The 24218-nt window shown below is 35.9% G+C and overlaps 1 protein-coding gene across 1 annotated transcript; it reads left to right on the top strand.

Moving 5' to 3' along the window:
* The first annotated feature begins 3567 nt into the window (after positions 1–3567).
* Positions 3568–22887, top strand: RAB6A (Ras-related small GTP-binding family protein). The gene is made up of 6 exons (XM_028257472.2): positions 3568–3927; positions 17004–17074; positions 18604–18692; positions 18927–19038; positions 21026–21116; positions 22432–22887. The coding sequence occupies exons 1-6, from the start codon at positions 3811–3813 to the stop codon at positions 22573–22575; spliced, it is 624 nt and encodes a 207-aa protein (XP_028113273.1). The 5' UTR covers positions 3568–3810; the 3' UTR covers positions 22576–22887.
* Positions 22888–24218: the final 1331 nt, after the last annotated feature.

The raw sequence follows: 24218 nt of genomic DNA, 5'->3' as shown, positions 1-24218 counted from the left end.
TACTAATGAAAGATCTTTTGATGTTATTACTAGTCAGGATCAAGAACATAATCAAGAACAAGAGTTAGATCAAAATGAGGAAGAGAAACTTAGGCGTAGTAAACGTGCTAGAACCTCAAAATCTTTTGGTCTAGATTTTCTAACATATTTGTTAGAAAATGAGCCTTTAACTTTTAAAGATGCTATGTCCAGTCCTGAAGCTCCTTTATGGAAAGAAGCTATCAACAGTGAAGTTGAATCCATCTTGCAAAATCACACTTGGAAATTAGTGGACTTGCCACCAGGTTGTAAGCCTCTTGGGTACAAGTGGATTTTCAAAAGAAAATTGAAAGTGGATGGATCAATAGACAAATACAAGGCAAGACTTGTAGTCAAAGGTTTTAGACAAAAAGAAGGTCTAGATTACTTTGACACATACTCACCGGTTACCAGAATAACATCCATTAGAATGCTAATTGCCATTGCATCTCTATACAATCTAGAAATTCATCAAATGGATGTTAAAACCACTTTCTTAAATGGTGAGTTAAATGAAGAAATTTACATGGGACAACCAGAAGGGTTTTCTGTTCCAGGGAAAGAAAAGAAAGTGTGTAAATTGGTTAAATCATTATATGGTTTAAAACAAGCGCCAAAGCAATGGCATGAGAAATTTGACAAGACAATGATGTCAAATGGATTTAAAATTAATGAGTGTGACAAATGTATTTATATTAAAAACACAGATAAAGGTTAGGTCATTGTATGTCTTTATGTAGATGATATGCTCATCATTGGTAGTAATAATGATATGATTAAAACTATAAAGAAAATGTTGAATAAACATTTTGACATGAAGGACATGGGCATTGCTGATGTAATACTTGGTATGAAAATTACCAAAACATCAGAAGGATATGCTTTGTCACAATCTCATTACATTGAGAAAATACTTGACAAATTCAGCAAAGATGATGATCATCTTGCTAGAACTCCTGTAGATGTTAATTTGTATCTTTTTAAAAATGTACAGGAAAGTATTTCTCAATTAGAGTATGCCCAAATTATTGGAAGCTTAATGTACTTGATGGACTGCACTCACCCAGATATATCTTATGCAGTAAGTAAATTAAGTAGATATACGAGTAATCTGGGAGTAGAATACTGGAAAGCAATTATAAGGGTTCTTAGATATCTCCGATTTACTCGTAACATTGGGCTTAATTATACTAGATATCCAGTAATACTTGAAGGATACTGTGATGCAAATTGGATATCGGATACAAGAGACTCAAAGTCCACTAGTGGGTATGTCTTTACTCTTGGTGGGGCGGCTGTATCTTGGAAATCTTCCAAACAGACTTGTATTGCTAGGTCTACTATGGAATCTGAATTCATACCTTTAGACAAAGTAGGGGAAGAGGCAGAATGGCTTCGCCACTTCCTTGAAGATATTCCAATATGGCCAAAACCGGTGCCTGCTATATGCATACATTGTGATAGTCAATCAGCAATTGGTAGAGCACAGAGTCATATGTATAATGGTAAGTCTCGACATATTCGTCGTCGACATAATACCGTAAGACAACTACTCTCTAGTGGAATTATGTCCATAGAATATGTTAAGTCTAAAGACAACATAGCGGATCTACTAACCAAAGGGTTAGCAAGAGAGTTAGTTGAGAATTCATCGAGGGGAATGGGACTAAAGCCTATTAAATAAGAGTTACCGCAATGGCAACCCAACCTAGTTGACTGGAGATCCCAAGATCTAGGTTCAAAGGGACAACCGAGTTGTGAATGACTCAGAAGGATCACTAGGGAGTTTATCTCCTACCCATTTCTTTGATGAAATAGTGATGTCTGCAGCGGTTTAGGTTAAGTAATACTTTTAATGATTCTTATATCTAGGTAAATCTAGTGGAGTATGGCAGGATACTTTTCATAAGAATCACCTATGTGAGTGTGAACTGGGCCGGTTCTATAAGATTTGTGAAGGGCTACAAGTCTTTAGAGCACTCATGAAAGACTAGGTTGTTCAGGGTCAAAATGAACACAATAGTGAGAACTAAACTGTGTCTAGAGATATACTGTGTGAGTTCTATTGTCTTGGTTTACACAAACGGCTAACCAGTTCAAGACATCATGTTCACTGGTTAGCTAGTAAATCCGATAGTATCTCACAAGGGAAGGTTCAAAGCCATAAGCTACCTATCCTTTGCAGAATATTTCCAATTTCTGTACTCTCTGTATTTACATCATGTTGTTGCATTTTCTCTCTGTCAATTTCATTCATGTTGGGGATTGTTGGAAAATTTATAAAGAGATAGTTGTGAATTGAAATAGACTCCATTTTGAATAAAAGAGTGTAACCTTTCATGGTGTCTTTTTGTATTAAAGGAAGGGTCAAACCTCCATTTGAATGAAATGGTGCAAACCTTTCATGGTGTCTTTTTATTTTAAAGGAAGGGGTATGTCCCTTCTTCATACCTTTTCTATTCAAATTCAATAGGTGCCAACAAAGCCTATATAAAGGCAGCCCCATTCCAATTTTGATTGATTCCGAAAATTCATTTTCCTTGCCTTCATTTTGCTCTCTTGCGTCCTTTATTCTTCATATTATTTTAGAAAAAATTTCAGAGAGTTATAGAACACAAGGTTCTGGTTCGTCGAACAAATTTGTTTGAAGTGCTACTACAAATTTGTGAAGATCATTGTATCCTGGGAGATAGACGCCACATAACCGTAAACACTGTAGCGGGGCGAATCTGTCTTAAGGACAGAGTGTCACACACTCGACTTGGTCTTTAAATTATTGATTCGGTTCAACAAAATAAATTCTGTAAGTTTTATTTTATTTTGTTTGAATTATTTTAAGTTATTTTATTTACACAGAAGATTGTTTCAACAGTCGCTGCATCAGATTCGTTGATTTGAAACTGAGAAGAGTCAATAGATCTGAGATCTCACGTTGGTGAGGGTGAAACGACAGCAACGACAGAGCTCTGATGCCAACAGATGTGGGAGAGGATGGCGGAGCTCTGACAACGGTGATGATGGAAGAGACGGAGATGAGAGAGAAGATGAAGGGAGAGAGAGAGAGAGATGAATGAGGAGAGAGAAAGGGCTTGGGGAAATGAGGATTGTGGAGTGAAAAAGGTGTACATATGTGTATAAGTAGTCTGGTTAAGTTGGTTTGGGATGTTTCAAATAAGTGTATTTTTTTATTTTTTATAAAAATATATGTAAAAAAATAGAAAAATAGGTAGAAAAATAGAGAGAAAATATTGATTGGTGTGATCTAAATAAGTATATGTATAAAAAAAATATATTTTTTAGTGCATGCCAAACACTTATCATTTTACTTAAACATGTTTTTATAAATAAAATATTTTGAGGCTTGAATGTTCAGACAAATAAAATTTAAATTTAAATTTATGAATCTGAGTATCTAATTTATATATATATATATATATATATTTAATATTTATATATATAATTTAAATTTTGAGTTGTTAAACCTATCTAAATTTGATTCGGACTTTTAAATTATTATCTGTGCATGTATCAAATTTAAAAATATTTTATTCACGTGAGTCACGTGCAACGATTCATGTTGTCTCTGTTATAGCGTTCCCATAAACCTTTCAAATCAATTCCTTACTCTCTCTCTCTCTCTCTCTCTCTCTAGCAAATACACAGGAAAATCATAAAAAGTTCGGAGACTACACCAATCGCATCGAAATCTCCGGCGACAACTCCGATCATTTTCCGGCGAGATATCGGCTATATACGATCCGATTCTCCGGATTGTTAGGGTAGATCCGAGTGATGGCTCCGGTTTCAGCTCTCGCCAAGTACAAGCTCGTGTTCTTGGGAGATCAATCTGTCGGCAAAACCAGCATCATCACTCGATTCATGTACGACAAGTTCGACAACACATATCAGGTGAAAGCGATCATTCGCACATCCGATCTGTGTCTAACGAGTTTATTTTTATTCATGGATTTGATTTTGTGTTTTATGGATCTGACTTCTTCTGCATTATATTTGCTTGCGTTTTACTTGATATTTGGTTTACATCTCTAATTACATCATGATTTTGTTTGATTTCAATTTTTTTTTCTTTGATTTGAAATTTATGTGATGGTGGTTTCTTTTTTCTAACTAGTCTGAATGTTGAGTGAGTTTCCTACTGTTTGGTTGATGAGAAAATGCGAGAAAATAATGGAATTATAGCTTGGAATTGTTTGCTTTTGTGATGTTTAGATTTCTAGAAATGCAAAATTGTACCCAAGTTGGATTCAATACCTCTGTAGGGATCAGTTAATTATGCATCATCTTATGAGAAAAAAATCTTACCTAACAAAATTGACCTCATTTTTTTTGAAAAGTTCTTATTAAAGTTTTTCGGCACTGTCCTAACTCCATCATGAAACTTTACTGTTGATGACATCTCTTAGGGACTGTTTTCGTGTACCTAGAACAATCATTGGCATATACATCCCCGCCACAAAAATAGAGTGAAAAGGGTTAAAAATTAAATAATCGAAATTAACACTAGTGACCGCTCATGATGCACATAAAACAAATTTTTTTTATCAGCACAAGATTCAGTTCCAGCCGTTGAGCATTGTATTAAATTAATTATACTATATCAAAGTACAGAAGGACTACAATGTGGCAATTGTGTTTTATGATGTAGCTATTCCAGCTGTTCCACGAAAACAATAAAAGAAAACTTGGCATTGGGATTACATGGGAATATTACTGCTCTTTGGTGGATTTTGAGCAAGAGGTTTCAATGATGGACTTCACTAGCGGCTTTATTGCATCAATAGGTCTGCATTACTTATTCTACATTTTGACTCACTCCCACCTTAAGATGTCATAAATGTAGTTGTGTTTAAGTTGTTAGGCACTAAAAAAGTGTTCATAGAATTTTTACTGGCTTCATTCCTGAACGTAATATGATTTCTGAATATATATTTGTTAGATGTAAGAGATGACATGTGAAGGACAAGCAAAGTATATAGTTTTATATATGAATATTTTATTAGAAGATAATGCACCAATTCCTAATTTAAAGGAAAAGGAATTAATAGATGTACCTATGTATTATTTTTGAGTGCCAATCTACAAGAATAAAGGAGATGTCCAGAATTGTAACAATTATAGAGGAATTAAACTAATATGTCATATAATGAAAGTGTGGGAGAGGGTGATGGAACGCTAATTGCGAGATATAACTTTAACACCCCAAGTTTTTAGCTCAAATGATAATACAACAATTATAGCTCTTTCAAGAAAAACCGAATATAAATCTCCAAACTTACATTACATGATACAATAGTTCTTTATACAACAATACATTAATCCAACAACAAGTAAATAAATAAATAAATACCCCCAAGGGTTTACAAGTTTTCAAGGCTTGAGCGTGGTTACACAAAACAGTTATTCAAATCCATACACATATAGCCCTTGGCTTACATACAGAGTCACAACAAAATGAGAGTCTCGTACTCTCAACACACATTTCCTCGCCTTTAGTTAGGCGGCATCACCATATCTTTTTCTGCACAAAAATTCCGTAGTGTGAGCATAAAGCCCAGTAGGAAATCCTTAACAAAATATATACATTTAAATAAGTTTCAAGAGATGAAATGCACATGCTATGCTATGCCCTTTTTGAAGATGAATCACATTTTCATATTTTGAAAATCATCATGTTCAATGATGTCATGCAATTTCAATTGTTCTAAATTTAATAATTTATTTCAAGGGCGGTAAATACGACTCTAGTAATTCTTAAGTCGGTGTCTGCAAGTAGACTATATAAGTACTATCAAATTGTCATTTTTACCAGTATTAATAGGAAAACTCGACACCTATCCGCGCGGGTTTTCGGTCTTTCACGCCGGACTCTCAGGCCAACTTATTCAATATCATCTACACTACCTATCAAGATTTACCAACGCATTTACCCCAAAAACCATTTCATAAAAACTTGTTTCTCAACATTCTTTTCTTAATGCAAGTTTTCAAATCAACTTTCAAAGTTTAATGTAATCAAATGAATTGTTATGCTAATAACAAAAGATAAATATAAATACTTTTATTCCAATTCATCATCCAAGGAATAACACAATTCATTCTTTTCAAGTATCCTTAACAATTAGTTATTTCAAGACTATTTCAACGTTTTGAACAATAATTTTCAAAATGAACAACAATTCTCATATTCCCTGAAATTCATCATTTATATAAATATAAATAAGAAAATTTTCCAAACAATCATTAATTTTGACACACAAAATAAATATAACAATATCATTCAGAGATTTTCAGTCTCTTTTAAATTTTTTTCCAAATTGTAGGTTTTTTAACCAAAACTATATAACTCAAATCTTTTGAAAAAAAACTTTCTAAAATCATATTTTCTTCGATTAACGAAGATCAAAACCCATAAGATCATTTTAAAAGAATAAGAGATAAACTCACTTTCAAAATCGCTCAATTTCTTGAATCAACAATTAATTTTCAAAGCTATCGAAAGATGATTTCGAAAATCATATAGATCTTACAAAAATATATATATAACTCTAAAAAAATCTCTATTTCAAGTTTTGAAGAAGAAATGAGATGAAACCCCCAAAATCAACGGTATCGAAACTCGATCTTCACCGCACACAACGAAGCCCTCGAGATGATAACCCGCTTTGATGAAGAAGCAATGACAAAACTTAAATGGATCTTGAGAGATCAAGGTTTTTGATCTAATTTGTGTAGAGAAATGTAGAGAGAAGGGAGGGGAAATATTTTTAGAGAGAAAAAGATATACAAAAGTGATCTGAAATATCAGATTCACGAACTGATATAACATGGTCCGCTCCAGCGTGGAAAGTCCCGCTCGAATGTCGAATACACTTTCTCAGTACTTTTACAGACAGGTCAAACTTTTGGAACTAAACATTCTCCGCTCGAGCGCATAAACGGCCGCTCGAGCAAACAAGCAACTTCGAATGCATTTTGCATTTTTGCTTCAGCGAGCTAACCGGGCAGCTCGACCCCCATAAGCTGTATAGGGTGACTCGACCCTCAACATACTCAGCGAAGTGGCAAAACATGAAAGAATTAACTTCCGATACAACTTTGTTATTCGGGTTGGATTCGCATCTAAAGGTTTGGAGACATTACTTGTTCCTAACACACCACTATAACCTGATAATCAAAAATAAGGGGAATACAAGGGAAACTAAGATACGTAACACCGTTCAAAACCATGCCAACCAGAGTCCGAATCACCACAAGAGACGGGTCAAAATCGGGATCGCTACAACCTCCCCCCTTAAAGAATTTCGTCCCCAAAATTTCAGATCAAACTACCCAAACAAAGGGGTTTCTAGCGATCAAAACCACGCTATTTCATTTTAAAATCACAATATTAACTCTCAACCAATTTTTTTTTTTTTTTTTTTTTTTTTGCCATTTTCCACCATGGTTATCTCATTAACAACAACCATCCACATTAACCTAAGCATGAAGCAAAGAAATGACAATCCGTAACTACATCATGCTTAACATAACAACATATGGTCAACAATTTTAATACATTTCCCTCAAACACTAGGGATTACAAGGAAAAACAACTTAAGCATTTTCAAATAAATTCGGATACTTAGAGCGGACTTTCGCCTCCCGTTCCCACGTCGCTTCTTCAACCCCATGGTGTCTCCACGACACCTTTACCAACGGTATAGTTTTGCCCGTAGCACTTGTTCTGAGTATCTAATATTTGAACCGGTCGTTTTTCGTAAAATGCATCCTCATCTACCTCCAAGTCAACCCAATCAAGCACATGAGAGGGGTCGGGTTCATACTTCCTAAGCATAGTTACATGAAATACGTTGTGAACTCCCGAAAGTTATGGCGGCAAAGCTAACCGGTATGCTACTTCCCTAATTTGCTCTAAGATCTCAAAAGGCCCAATGAACTTTGGAGATAATTTACCACTCTTACCAAATCTCATCAAACCCCGCGTTGGTGAGATTTTTAGAAATGCATGGTCACCAACTTCAAAAGATAAAGGTCGTCTTTTCTTATCGGCATAACTCTTTTGTCGATTTTGGGCCGTAGCTAAACTCTTCCGAATGAGAACAACTTTCTCGGTTGTCTCTCTAATAATTTTCGGACCCAATAACGGTGCATCACTCACTTCGGCCCAAAAAATAGGTGATCTACAAGGTCGGCCATACAAAGCCTCAAATGGTGTCATCCTAATACTAGCTTGGTAACTATTGTTGTAAGCAAGCTCAATTAATGGTAAGTGCCTTTCCTAAGGCCCCTTAAAATTAAGGATACAAGCTCTAAGTATGTCTTCCAAAATTTGAATGGTACGTTCCGACTGTCCATCGGTTTGAGGATGATAAGCGGTGCTAAAAGTCAATTTAGTTCCCAACGCCTCTTGAAGGCTTTGTCATAACCGGGCAGTCAAACGAGGATCCCTATCCGACACAATAGTCACAGGGACTTCATGAAGTCGAACTATCTCTCTAATGTACAACTCTGCCAAGCGTTCAACTGAGTCGCTGGTGCACATCAGAATGAAATGGGTAGACTTAGTTAACTTATCAACAATCACCCAAACGGCGTCATTGCCTCGTTGTGTTCTAGGAAGCCCAACTACAAAATCCATAGTAATACGCTTCTATTTCCACTCGGCTATCGGTAAGGGTTGTAACAAACCCGCTGGTCTTTGGTGTTCGGCCTTCACTTGTTGACAAGTAAGGCACTTCGATACAAATAAAGCGACATCCCCGTTTCATACCCCTCCACCAAAACTGACGACTAAGATCATGATACATTTTAGTGCCTGCCGGGTGTACCGCAAGGCGTGAGTGATGGAACTCTCGAAGTACTTCCTCTCTACAAGATTTTGGTACAAACAAACGGTCTAGGTAACGTACACTCAGATTCGAGTGAACGTTCAAACCTTTCTCTTCCTTCCCATTGGAAATCTTGACATGGATTGATTCCACATCACGGTCTCCTCGTTGTGCCTCTATGACCTTACTAACCAAGGTAGGTTGAGCATTCAAAGTAAACAAGGTAGCACTCTCTCCGGACTCACCCAAGTGCAAATCAAACTTGCCAATAGCATCTAGTATATCCCATTCCCGAATGGCCACACTTGTCAAACTACTCACAGATTTTCAACTCAAAGCATTGGCCACTACATTGGCCTTTCCCGGATGATAGTGTAACTCAAAATCATAATCCTCCATAAATTTCATCCTCCTCTGTTGTCGTAAATTCAAGTCTTTTTGAGAAAACAAATACTTTAGACTCTTATGATCGGAGAAAATCTCAAACTTCTCACCATACAAGTAATGCCTCCAAATTTTCAATGCAAAAATTACCGCTGCTAATTCTAGATCATGGGTGGGGTAATTTTTCTCATGAGTTTTCAATTGTCGTGAACTGTACACCACAACTTTTCCCTCTTGCATCAAGACACAACCAAGTCCATCCCCGGACGCATCACAATAGATAGTGTGATTCAAACCTCTTTCGGAATTATCAAAACCGGTGCGGTAGTCAATCTAGTCTTAAGCTCTTGGAATGACTTTTCGCACGCCTCACTCCATACAAATTTGATACCCGTTCTAGTCAACCTAGTCAAAAGTGCAGTTAGTCTAGAGAAGTCCCTTACAAAACGTCGATAATACCCTCCTAATCCCAAGAAATTCCGGATTTCAAAAATATTCTTGGGTTGTTTCCAATCTTGTATGGCATCTATCTTTGAGGAGTCCATAGTCACTCCCTCTCTAGACCCTACATGCCCCAAAAACTTCACATTTATTAACCAAAACTCGCATTTTTCAAATTTGGCATACAATTGGTGCTCACTAAGTAAACCCAACACTACCCGCAAGTGAGTCTCGTGTTCCTCTTCAGAGGTTGAATAAATCAAGATGTCGTCCACAAAGACGACCACAAAACGGTCCAAGTATTCCCGAAAAATTCTGTTCATCAAATCCATAAAGGAAGCCGGTGCATTAGTTAACCCAAAAGGTATTACAAGGCATTCAAAGTGGCCATAACGAGTACGAAAGGCCGTCTTCTGAATGTCCTCCTCCCGGACTTTCAACTGATGGTACCCCGATCTTAAATCTATTTTTGAGAAGCAACGAGACCCTCTCAGTTGGTCAAACAAATCATCTATTCTGGATGGAGGATACTTGTTCTTAACTATAACTCTATTCAACTTGCAATAATCAATACACAACCGTAATGACCCATCTTTCGTATTTGCAAAGAGAGCTGACGCTCTCCAAGGCGATGTACTAGGGTGAATGAAGCCATTGTCTAAAAGTTCTTGGAGTTGAATCTTCAACTCATGCAATTCGGCGGGTGCAAATCTATACGGTGACATGGAAATCTATGGCACGGGAAATCGGTGCCGTGCTAGACACTAATTCAATAGAAAACTTGATCTCCCGGTGAGGTGGTAAACTAGTAAGATCTTCTGGAAAGACATCCGGGTATTCACAAACTACCCTTGGTAACTCAACACGAGCCCCGTCATTCTCACTATTCAAGAGAGTTGCAAGAAGGCCACTAAGCTTGCTCCTACTACGAGGGTCAATAACTGGCGACACGGCTCTATCAACTCGGTTCTCCAGAAAATAGAAACGATCACCACCTAAAGTGCACACCGTAACTCTCTGACGGTAACAATCAATTACAGCTTGATAAGAACACAACCAGTCCATGCCTAAAATGACATCAAAACTCAACATATTTAGCAACACAAAAGCAAACAGAAGTCGACGCCCGGCAACTTCTATTTCACAATCATGACAATCCCGGTCTAAATCAACTGTACTCCCAACAGGTGACTCTACTCTGAGTGGAGGCACTAACCGTGTTACCTCTAACTCCAATGCAGAAGCAAATGCAGTAGATATAAATGAATGAGACGCATCCGTGTCTATCAATACATTAGCCAAAGAATTACACACAACAAAAATACCTCTCACAACTGAGGATTCTGGCAATTGCTCTGGCACGGTAACAGCATACACGCGCCCCTATGGCCCCTGATTAACTTGCTCCCCTCTCGGAGCATAGGCCTATTGTACTGACTGAGCCGAAGCGGCTCCCTGATTAACTCGCGAAGATTGGACTGATTGAGCCTGCTGGTGGCTCTGAGTCTGCCTCGACCCTGATGCGCCTCCCAACTGTGGGCAAGTTCTCTTCACATGCCCCGGCTGACCACACTGATAACAATTAAACCCTTGACCTTTATTCTGAGACTGAGACTGACTTTGAGATTGGTTAGGTAGTGCTAATATTAACTGCCCTCCTCCTTTCTGTGGTCATGAGAAGGCTTTGTGACCCGGTTGGCCACACTTGAAACACGAGAAGCTACTCGATGCACTTTTTCCCGGATCCGCACTAGGCAAAGGAAAAGTGAATCAAGACTGCTGTGGTTGGGACTGGGATGGATAGGTGTTCCTGCTCTTCTTGTTCTGCCTATAGTCTCCTTGAGACTCTTGGCCTCTAGACCTCGAACTCCGAAGCCTCTCCTCCTCTTCTTGTATGGAAATTTCTACGTGTGTCGCCGTCTCCACAAGACGGTCATATTCCCGAATCATATTTCTGACAAGCTTGAACATAATTTTTGTTTTTAATTTCTTTTCAAATTCGATGCAACAACGCTCTTCCGTTGCCATCAACTTTGGTGCAAATTTGGACAAACTAAAGAAGACAGCTTCAAACTCTGCCACGGGCATGTCGAGTTGTTTGAGGTCTTTAAACTCGTCTCAATCTCTCCCTAGCAGTGGGAGGTATGTACTTATTTTGGAAAGCAACCGCAAAGGCTTCCCATGTCAGCTCCACTTTACCCTTGGCATATTTCCACCATTGACCCACATCTCCCTTAAGTTAGTAACTCGCTAGAGTCACTCTTAGTTCACTATCTTCGATGTGAAGCATCTCAAATGTCTTCACAGTTTATTCGAGCCACTCATCCGCTTTCTTGGGCTCGGGACCACCATGAAACTCATCCGGTTTGGCCCGCAAGAACTCTCTTGTAAGGAAACTCGCCCTTGACTTTGCGGTGTTCTCTCAGGCTTGATTCTCCACCCTCAACAAGTTTATTCTCTCTTAAAGCCCCTGCCATTTCTCGAGCTAGGGCCCCCATAGCGGTTTGACCCGCTTGTCTCGGGATTTTCGCCTGCCCCACTTGTTCGGCCGCATTAGCTTGGTCGAACTCGGCGAGCCTCATGGATCGGTACCTCATGCACACCTCGGCGAGCCCTACCACGCCTCCCGCCTCTACCACCACGAGTTTGACCTCTTCCTGACATCCTATAAATGACAATAGAATTAATTTAGCACACTAACCCACACGTGCCCGCAACTTGCCTTACACGTTTGATCACAATAATTCTATATATTCCTCTATCATATAACAAATTATTTCACTCCACATAAACACTTAGTCATGTAAACACATACAGATTATACTCTTATGATGAGATTCGTCCCACGAAAAATCAAGAATTCTTAATAGAATGAATATTGATCAAGTATCCTTCTAATAAGACCTCAAGGAATTTAACATGCACAAATAACATCCCAAAAGTCTAATCTCATACCCATTTAGTCACATAAGCATGTTGTCACATAATCACTAAATGCATACCATTTTCTAAGCATGTTAAATGAACCCATTGTGGTTAAACAACCACTTCCCACGAGCTCCAAGTATTCAAATCCGGTAGCTTTGATACCAAGTTGTAACGCCCCAAATTTCTAGCCCAAATGATAATACAACAATCATGGCTCTTTCAAGGAAAACCAAATATTAATCCAACAACAAATAAATAAATAAATAAATACCCCCAAGGGTTTACAAGTTTCCAAGGCTTGAGCCTGGTTACACAAAATGGTTATTCAAATCCACACACATACAACCCTTGGCTTACACACAGAGTTACAGCAAAATGAGAGTCTCGTACTCTCAACACACATTTCCTCACCTTTAGTTAGGTAGCATCACCACATCTTTTCCTGCACAAAAATCTCGTAGGATGAGCATAAAGCTCAGTCGGAAATCCTTAACAAAGTATATACATTTATACAAGTCTCAAGAGATGAAATGCACATGCTATGCTATGCCTTTTTTGAAGATAAATCATATTTTCATTTTTTGAAAACCATCATGCTCAATGATGTTATGCAATTTCAATTGTTCAAAACTTAACAATTTATTTCAAGGGCGGTAAATACGACTCTGGCAATCGCTAGGTCGGTGTTTGCAAATAGACTATATAAGTACTACGAAATTGTCATTTTTACCGATATTAACCGGAAGGCTCGACACCTATCTGCGCGGGTTTTCGGTCTTTCACCCCGGACTGTCAGGCCAATTTATTCAATATCATCTACACCACCTATCAAGACTTATCAACGTATTTACTCCAAAACCATTTCATAAAAACTTGTTTCTCAACATTCTTTTCTTAATGTAAGTTTTCAAATCAACTTTCAAAGTTTAATGTAATCAAATGAATTGTTATGCCAATAACAAAAGATAAATATAAATATTTTTATTCCAATTCATCATTCAAGGAATAACACAATTCCTTCTTTTCTAGTATCCTTAACAATTAGTCATTTCAAGACTATTTTGACGTTTTGAACAATAATTTTTAAAATGAACAACAATTCTCATATTCCCTGAAATTCATCATTTATATAAATATAAATAAGAAATTTTCCAAACATCCATTTATTTTGACACACAAAATAAATATAACAATATCATTCATGGATTTTCAGTCTCTTTTAAAAAAATTTCAAAATTTTAGATTTTCTCACCAAAACTATATAACTCAAATATTTTGAAAGAAAACTTTTCAAAATCATCTTGTCTTCAATCAACGAAGATCAAAATCCATAAGATCATTTTAAAAGAACAAGAGACAAACCCACTTTCAAAATCGCTCAATTTCTTGAATCAACAATCAATTTTCAAAGCTATCGAAAGATGATTTTGAAAATCATATAGATCTTGCAAAAATATATATACAACTCTAAGAAAATCCCTATCTCCAGTTTTGAAGAAGAAATGAGATGAAACCCTCAAAATCAATGGTGTCTTCACCTCACACAACGAAGCTCTCGAGATGATAACCCATTTTGATGAAGAAGCAATGGCAAAACTCAAATGGATCTTGAGAAATCAAGGTTTTTGATCTAATTTGTGTAGAGAAATGTAGAGAGAAGGGAGAGGAAATGTTTTTAGAGAGAGAGATATACAAAAGTGATATGAAATATTAGATTCACGAATTGATATATCATGGTCCGCTCGAGTGTCGAATACAATTTCCCAGTACTTTTGCAGACAGGTCAAACTTCTGGAACCAAACATTCTCCGCTCGACCCCCGTAAGCTGTATAGGGTGACTCGACTCCCGACATACTCAGTGAAGTGGCAAAACATGAAAGAATTAACTTCCGATACAACTTTGCAAGGCACAATTCAGGTTGGATTCGTATCTAAAGGTTTGGAGACATTACCTGTTCCAAACACACCACTATAACCTGATAACCAAAAATAAGGGGAATATAAGGAAACTAAGATATGTAACACCGTTCAAAACCATACCAACCTGAGCTTGGAACACGACAAGAGATGGGTCAAAATCGGGATCGCTACAATAACAGAGGTGTCAGAGAATCAATTTGGGTTTATGTCTGGCAGGTCAACAATGGAAACGATTTATCTTTTGATGAGAGTAATAGAAAAGTATAGAGAAAAGAAAAGAGACATTCATATGGTGTTTATCGATTTTGAGAAAGCATATGATAGAATGCCCCGATATATAATATGGTGGGTGTTAGAGAAGAAATGGATGGCAAAAGGTTACATTGATGTGATTGGGGACATGTATGAAGGGATGGTGACCACTATTAGATCGCCTACTGAAGTGACAAATGAATTTGCTATCACTGTAGGGTTACACCAAGGATCTACCTTAAGTTTTTATCTTTTTGCTTTAGCTGTGGATGAGTTGGCGAGAAATATTCAGAATGACGTGCCATGGTGTATGCTTTTTGCATACGATATTATGCTAATGGATGAGACTAGAGAAGGAGTTAACACAAAGTTGGAGATTTGGAGAAGTTTTTGAATTTAAAAGATCCTGGCAGAACTAAAACAAAGTATACGGAGTGTAAATTTAGTAACAGTAATAATGAAAGCAGAGAGGTGAAGATTGAGAACCAAGAATTGCCTAAGAGTGAATATTTTCGTTATTTAGGGTTGATTATCACAACAGCGGTGGAGATTGATGCGGATGTGGTCCATAGGATTAAGGCGAGATGGTGTAAGTGGAGAAGTGCGTTTGGGGTATTGTGTGTTAAACGAATACCCACTAGACTAAAAGGTAAATTTCATAGAACGGCTATTAAACCATGTTGTATGAGACGGAGTGTGTTGAGCAACCAAGAAACAACATGTAGATAAGATAAATGTGGCTAAGATGAGGATGCTAAGGTAGATGTGTAGTAAGACTAGACAAAACAGAATTAAGAATGAGTGTATTCGAAAATAGGTAGGAGCAGCATCGATAGAAGATAAATTGAGAGAGAATCGATTGAGATAGTTTGGTTACATTCAACGGAGACTAACAGAGGTAACAGTGAAGAGATGCGATACTATAACGGCAGATGAGAGTGTTAGGATACGGGGTAGGCCTAGATTAACGTTGGCTAGCATTGTAAATAGAGATATGGATCTATTTAATTTGACTAATGAAATAGCTTTTGATAGGACTGCGTGGAGAAGAAGGATTCATGTAGCCGACCCCATTTGATGGGACTTAAGGCTTGATTTGGTTTTGTTTGGTTTGGTTTACATATGTATTATTTTGCTTTTATCATTGCATCCTTAAGTTATTTTGTTCAAACTTATAATATATTTTGTTTGTATTTAAACCATGGACATATGTGTCCCCAGTGTCCAAGGCGTGTCTGGGCTTAAAAAATATTTAAAAATAAGGTCACCTTTGGACTTTTGTTTGACATATGCCGGAAAGTGTTCGATGAGTGTCGACATCCGACATGACAATGCCACTTTCTTAGAGAAGTTTCTAGCTAGTGGAGAGAGTAGTAACTTTATTATTTATATTTCTTAAAACGCTGCCTCATGTGTGCTCAAACTCTCTTTCTTATGTAGGCTTAACATGTGCAATTGTTATAATTATTTAGTAAACGCTAGATTCGAACACATAATCTATTGCCTATTTTGACACTATGTTAAATTGTTGAATACCAACTCATCTAAAAGCTTAAGCTATTAGAGAGAGTGGTAACTTTGTTATTTATATCAACAACCATAATTTATGTTTAAGATATTGAGAGATGGGCATGAAGAGGTGGAAATATTTTAGCCAAAAAGTATATATACAATGAGTATTGGCAAAAGAACATCTCTGACAGACAAGTATGTTATGTTTAATGGAATTCACGACCTACATAAATCAAAATAATGGAGCCCCCAAAAATGTATTGTGGCTATGAAACAAAATACAAGAAAAATGTTCATAATTCTAAAACTGGCAGAACATTTTCATCATTCAAGTGTCATCCTAGAAGATTAATATGGTTCTTCGCAATATGCTTAAAATATATCTCTGGGGCATCTTGCAAACTTTGCCATCTGAAGGACATTGACTTCTAAGTTTATTGTTTTGAAGTGTGACTTCACTGTTTTCCTCATTGAGTGATTCCTTGTCATGATCAAAACTTGATTTTGTGACTGTTCTTTTTCTTTGGATAGTAAATTGACTTTGGATATTATTTATTATTTTGAACAAAATAACGAGTCCTCTTATGTATGTGTTGTTAGTTGTTACTAGAGCTAGAACATGTTCTTTATGCTCTGCTTTTTTCTTTCTTCTTATATCTAATTTCATATGCACTTATGCATCTTAAATTGCAATTCAGGCTACTATTGGTATCGATTTTCTGTCAAAGACGATGTATCTTGAAGATCGAACAGTTCGGTTGCAGCTCTGGTAAGATGATGCAGTTCCTTTTAGAAAAAATTTTCTTTGCATGTATGCACAGAGCAGCAAGTGTAAGTGCAATTGAACTTGTGATCAAGACAATATTGCAATAAGATGCTATTGGTAATAATATATAGCTACTTCTTCAGTGGCCCACCTAAGGCACAAAAGGAATTTAATAAAAAACAGGCCAAGAGTCCAAGCCATTTTTGTTTCTTGTGTTCTATAAAAACTGACTTTATTATCATATTAGATTTGTTTTTGGGTATTAAATCGTTGTTCTGATTTAATTTTTATCTATCGGATTATTCAAGTGGTAGATTCTCCTATCTTTACACGTTAAGGGCCTTGTGTATTTATACAGAAAGTTGAAGTCCAGAGAGTGAAAATTCAGCTAGTTTTTGGTAGTGCAAAACCTCTTTCAACACGTGAACCACTGAATCTTAGTTTATGTGATCATACATAAATCCTTTTTCTTTTAATTTCAAGAGAAGGATCTGAATCTTATTTTTTGGCTCTGTTTGGTGGCACTTATGAGTCATCTTATTTAGCTTATCTGCGAAGTTGAGTGATGGTGTTTGGTTGCAATTTTAAATTATAATATTTGACCTTTTCAGCATATTTGACCAAAAGAAGTGAAATTTTCATAAGCAATAATTTGTAGCTTTTTTCAGCTTCTTTGAAACCATTAAATATGTATGGACAAAAGAGCTCCAGCTCTTTTATCTTAATTATAACTTTTACACCAAGCATATTTGCAACTTATTTTAAGTCTTTTAAGCTAATCATCTAAAAAGCTATAACCATAAAACTAACTTATAAGTGATACCAAACGGGCCCTTTGTTTTGCCAGTTCTTCGGAACATCTCTTTTAAGTGTGCAAGTTTGCTGGACAGAAACTTTACATATTAAATCACGAGGCATAAAGAATGATACTAATCATCAATTCAAGGCACGATCTGAAGGTTTTTGCCAGCAATGTGTTGTAATGGCATGCTTTAGTAAGGGGTGTTCTTTCAAGTGACGGAAGATTGTGATTAGTAATTTAGTAGTATTTATTACTTAACGGACAACAAAGGGGGAAAAAAAAGGGAAGAGATGATTATTCAATTTTCACTCTGCCTACATTTTTCATGGTCTTGATGCTTATGGCATTCTGATATCCTTGATGCCATATGTTTAGGTATCCTGGTTTTTTATTGTGTTTGTTGTAAAATATGATACCGCTGTTCATTTGCTTTAATTGTTTGGCTATTTAAAATTAGAAGTGAGCCAAAACTCCCAGACATGTGTTACCTGGTAATAATAAAATGTTTCTTTGGCCTAGAGTGGAAAAAGGTATTGATAAATTATCTTCAGATGTGAGCTTTTTGTTTTTTTATGTTGATAAGTGAGAAGCATGATTGTGTTACCACTGATATGATTTACATTCTGGAAATCATTCACTTTATATTGGGCTCAATCCTGTGTTTGTTCACAACATTATGCATCGGAATACAAGTATGGAAAACTTTATCTGTCGGTTGGCCTGTTTACAGGGATACTGCTGGACAAGAAAGGTTTAGGAGTCTTATTCCAAGCTATATTAGGGATTCCTCTGTTGCAGTTATTGTGTACGATGTTGCAAGTATGCATTTCTCCCTATCTTTGAATCTGATATATTCATTTGCTCGAGTTTGTTAAATTTTTGTTTACACTTCAAGAAAAAAAAAAGGTGTGTTATAGGTTACAGCCACCTGAACAGATGCAGCTTATGTAAAATAAAATAAAAATTCAAATTTATTGTCTAAGCATCTTGCTTGCTCTTCTGACTTAATGCCTTCTATGATACACTTGTGATAATTTGTTTTGGGGGGTGTAGGCAGGCAATCATTCCTAAACACCACAAAATGGATTGAGGAGGTTCGCACTGAACGGGGCAGTGACGTTATAATTGTCGTTGTTGGGAACAAAACTGACCTTGTTGATAAGAGGTAATGATTAAGAGTCTTTGTTTTAGTTTATCTTGAACGTAGTTGATTATCCCCTTTCCTAATGCATTCTCTTATATCAAAATTTTGTTTCGATATGCTGCTTAAGTTCGCTTGGAAACTGAAATGTTTTGGAAATGTTTTAGAAACACAAGGAAAAAATAAAAAAGGGAATATATGGAATTATTTGGAAATAGAAACTAAAGCCTATATAAATGTTCATATGAGCTCAATAATTAAATAATTAAACATATTTAAGGTCTATACATCCTGGGGAATGGAAATATTTCAACCATTTTGATGGTAAGGTAACGAAATTTTGTTCCTTGAGCTCAATGGATACTTTAGTCATATCTTGATTTTGGAAGCTGTCATGTTTGACGATGAGGGTTTAGGTCTTCAAAACACAACATTTTGTACATCCATGGATCTTTGGATTCACAACTTTGGATTCACAACTATCTTTTTAGTTAAATATTAACTGTAAGATGGGAAAATAACACATGGAACAAAGTGTAAAGGAAAAGGTGTAAGCTCAGTCATTTGTGGACGAAATGTAGTCTTGGGTATGTTCATGGTGATTTGTGAAAATTCAACCATAGAAGAGCTAAATGTCCTCCTTTTTGATAAAATAAATAAATAAATAAAAGCTAAATGTTCTTTGTTTTCTTTTAGAAAAAGATGGAAGTCATTTCAAAATGTATGATAAGCAGGCTTATGATATAATTTAGTTTGGTGGTAGAAGAGCAGTACGATAAAACATAGAAAAAACTGACAGATAAAACTGACGAGTGGAATATACAGTGTCATGGCTAAAACCTTTGTTTTGGAAGTCTGGTAGGTAAAAAGATGTCAAACCAAATGCAAATGGAAAGGGTACTAATCACGTAATTCTGTAGATTTGTAGGATCTTCTACTACATTAGCCTCTTTCTATCTTAGCAGGAAAATTTTGGAATTAGTTAAGTTCATTTCTGTGTTTTTGTTACTTCAGTTAGTGCCTCTACATATTTAGCATCTCCAATGATGAGTTTTCCTGAATAGCTTCAATTTCATTCCAAGTCTAAATGAAAAAATAATAATAATAATTGGAAAAAAAAAATTATAAGCAAAAAAACAAATGTTTAGGTCTCAGATCTACCATTAAATTCCTCTAAATTTCTGGAGGGCAAAATCTAGTAAAAGAAAAAATATCCATGATGGACATAGTTCTAAATGCATTGGAAGGAATGCATATATTTTTTCTTTTGTTGAAAGTATCTTGTGTCAACAAAACTTTAGCTCTTATTTGACGATTGATTCTTTGACTTGAAAAATAAATAAATATATTAATAAGCAGGCTTAGAATGGGAACAAAGTTTAGGTTTAACCACACCTTCAGTGGAAAATGTCACATCAATAAACTTATCAAGCACATGATAATACTTAATTATGTGCAGAAACAATGAATTAAACACTAAATAACTGTGGGATAGGGGGGCTGTTATGCGTTGGAACTGGTGGCCAATTTGCCTGAGATCGCTTTCGAATGGAAAGATGGGGTCTAATCTATATATGCTGCTAGTAAGAGCTTGAGATTCACGAAAAATTTTGTAATTAGAGTCTCCACTGATGAACAAGTTTGAAAGTAATGGAAAAGCAAAGAAAGGATTGAAAGTTAGGGCTCTTTCCTTCATCCATAAATTTTTATATTCACTAAAGTTGCAAATTGCAAAAATACTCTTTAGGCTGATAGATAGAGAAGGATATGCTAGTGGACATGCATGACTTAGAACTTATTCCAACCCCAGTGTACATCGAAAGGACTAGAAATTCATGGTAACATGTAATTGGCATAAAGTTTTATTCAAGGAAAATGCAAGTGGCGAACTGGCGATAATTACTTATGACCTATAATATACAGATTGCCTCTCCATGGAGCCTTTATTTCTTTCGTTGTTGTCTTTTCATTTTTGCTAACACATTTGGCATCTTGTGGTGTTGATCCATAGGCAAGTCTCAATAGAGGAGGGAGAAGCCAAAGCTCGTGACCTAAATGTCATGTTTATTGAAACCAGTGCGAAGGCCGGCTTCAACATAAAGGTAAGCTATTAGGATTTCTTATGAGATTCTCATTTTTTAGAATTGATTAGCTGGATAAACGTAATGCTAATGTACATGACACTGCCAAGTTCCCCATACTTATTTCCTATTTTTATCTTTTGTTGTTAATATGTCCGGAGAGTTTTAGGGTATGTTTGGTTTGATTTTGGGAGAGTATTTTTTAAAAATTGTTTTGGGGAGAGAGTTTATAAATTTTTTTAGTTTGTTTGGTTGTGTGTTTTGAAAGTAGTTTTGGAGTTTGGGAGTTTGGAATGATTTGATATTTTATTATAATTGAGTAGATGTGTGTGAGAGAAAAAGTAATTGAAAATGAGAGATGAGAGAGAAAAAATGATTGATTGATAATTAAGAGAGAGAGTAATTTTGGAAATTGTTTTGGAAAATTTATAAACCAAACAAATTTTTTAATTTTTTTCCTCCAAAATCACTCTACAAATTCAAACCAAACATATCCTTAATCTCTTAAGATGGGTAGATTATCACCTTATCAGAAAAACACTTTATATTCAATGGTTGCCACCATCTTCAGCAAGAGCAATGCTAACCAGACCTATTAGACTGAATTTAGTAGCCTGACTAATAATGTATTTGTATAGAATGTAGGCCCACTTTATTGGCGTAAGTTTGTAGCCTATGCTGCCATGTGGATTCGACATCAAATGTAGGTGCATATAATTTTTCTGTGTAAAACTGGTTTCTTCTTACTTCCGAGAGTCTTCTGATGAGACTGATTATGCTTGTTTGTTCCTGTACTAGAGGACTATTTGTTGTTAGGCTTGTTTTGATGAGATTGCACATCCTCAAATGCAAACGGAAACACACCCACTCCCAAACCAAAAAGAAAAATATACAGATTTACATGGTTTGGTATGAACCTCTGCTTACGGTCGCGGGTGAGAGAGATAATTGACTATAAACTGTAGAGTGTATAACCATGAAGCCTAAAAACCAATACGCGAACCTTGAAACAATACCCATTTCTCTGCTCAAGGGTAACTGAGCCCAGAAGCACAAATCCTGCTTCCCGCTCACACTAGACACCTCTGGTATTTTTCTGTCTCCCTTACATCTCTACAAACCCTCACTATCTCACAACTCTAAAATTCCCTGATGCTTTCTATTTGTAGGCAAACTATAGAAATCCGAGCCCCATACAATTAATAAATCCATGGGCCTGAGATTAATTAATAAAACCCTATAATTACATGTAAGAATCAATAACTGTATGGGTCTCACAGAATACAAGACACACACCCAACATGTTTTGCGCACTAACAATGAATATACTGTCCAGCCACTATTTCGGAAGATTGCTGCAGCCTTGCCAGGAATGGAAACACTATCATCAGCGAAGCAAGAAGACATGGTCGATGTTAATCTCAAGTCTAGCAACCCAAGTGCATCTCAGTCACAACAGTCAGGAGGATGTGCCTGTTGATCCAATGTCGATTGAAGCTCACTGCCTCATTCCTTATATCATTCTGCGAACCCTACAATATGCGTCTGTAAAGCTCTCGTCATTGATAGAATTTAAATTTTTGGTTGTGGTTTATTATAAAAAAAAATTTAAATCAGAACAGGTGGTTGTCGTTGTAGTAGTTGAACTAGTCCCCATATGTGTTCTGTATGATTCTTGTAAACCTGCAGTGATTTAAGACCACCATTTTTTTTTTTTTTTTTTTTATATTTTAAATTTTGTGTTAGACATATATGTTTGTATTCTATATTATATGCGGCTCTGTTAGTGAAATTTTGTTTGGAGTTTTTTCTATAAAATAAATGGATTTGAGAAAGCATATGCTTTTGTAAAATTCAGCTATCCAAGCTGAAGCATTATGTTGTTTTTGTGATTATAGGGAATATTGTGCTAGAAAATGAGAATTTTATATTATTTTGGATGTGTGGAGGAGAGGTGATCACTCTACTTGGTTTTGAGTTTTAAAAAATAATTTTTTTAATTTTGAATTTGTATTTGTATTTTTTTTTTTTTTTGGGTTCTAAGTTAACTTTTAAACAATTTTTAATTTTTTTTTAGAATCACTTAATCTAGATACACATGAAAACTGAAATATTTGTTAATAAATCAAAAAATAATTTAATAAATACAAAAAAAACATATAAATGAATTTTTGTATTTTTTGTATTCAGTGATTTTTCAAAGTTTATTTATATATTTATTTATTTATTTTTTAAATGATGGTGTATCTAGATTAAGTAGATCTACTAAGTAATAAAAATAAGAAAAATTTACCCATAAATCTTATATGGGAGAAAGTTCAACCATTTAGTCCTGGATGGATCAATTAGTTCTCTTTTTTTGCTAAGATTTATTTAGTTGATATTAGTTCCATTTGAATTTACATGTATGCCCTTTGTGTATTTATTTATTTATTTTTCCCTAAATAGGTTAAGAGACAAATGACACTCGACAAACATGTCAAACGAAGCATGAACAAAATAAGGGGAAACATTATACATAACATTACGACACTCGACGAACAATTAGTTACTAGCTTTCATTCCACCACACAATGTATCATTGAAGACATACAAACCACAAGGGACGTCAACATCACACAACTAGTTAAGATCACAACAACTCTTTAAATTCAACATATCACACTGTTGCTGCATTTCGGTAGGATGAATATCATTCATATCACATATTACACAACACATTGATTGTTGGTATTCCACATCGCCATTACCATAACCACACCCAGTAACAAAGGGACTGCCATTGCCACATAACAACACACCCAACGGAACTACCATTGCATCTACTAACATCCACATCATGTTATTTCGAAACAGTAGAATAAGCACTTCAGGTATTTCGACCACTTAGATTTGACTTCCGTTTGTTCATCTCAGAATTCCCGTTTCAATGTTAATTACTTACTTTTACATGAGTTTCAGGGCATATCTACAACGAGTATATATACATATCAAAGTGTGATTTTTTCCATTTTAGTTGTTAGCGTATAATTAATCGAACAACATTCCTATAACATCAACTACAAAATTGTTAACTCATTCAAACGTACCCGTTTTGAAATAAGCGATTCGCATCAATTGTTT

The sequence above is a fragment of the Camellia sinensis genome, chromosome 5 (assembly GCF_055761805.1).
Source record: "Camellia sinensis isolate YWXY chromosome 5, ASM5576180v1, whole genome shotgun sequence".
NCBI lineage: Eukaryota > Viridiplantae > Streptophyta > Magnoliopsida > Ericales > Theaceae > Camellia > Camellia sinensis.
This window is presented reverse-complemented; position numbering and strand designations above follow the sequence as displayed.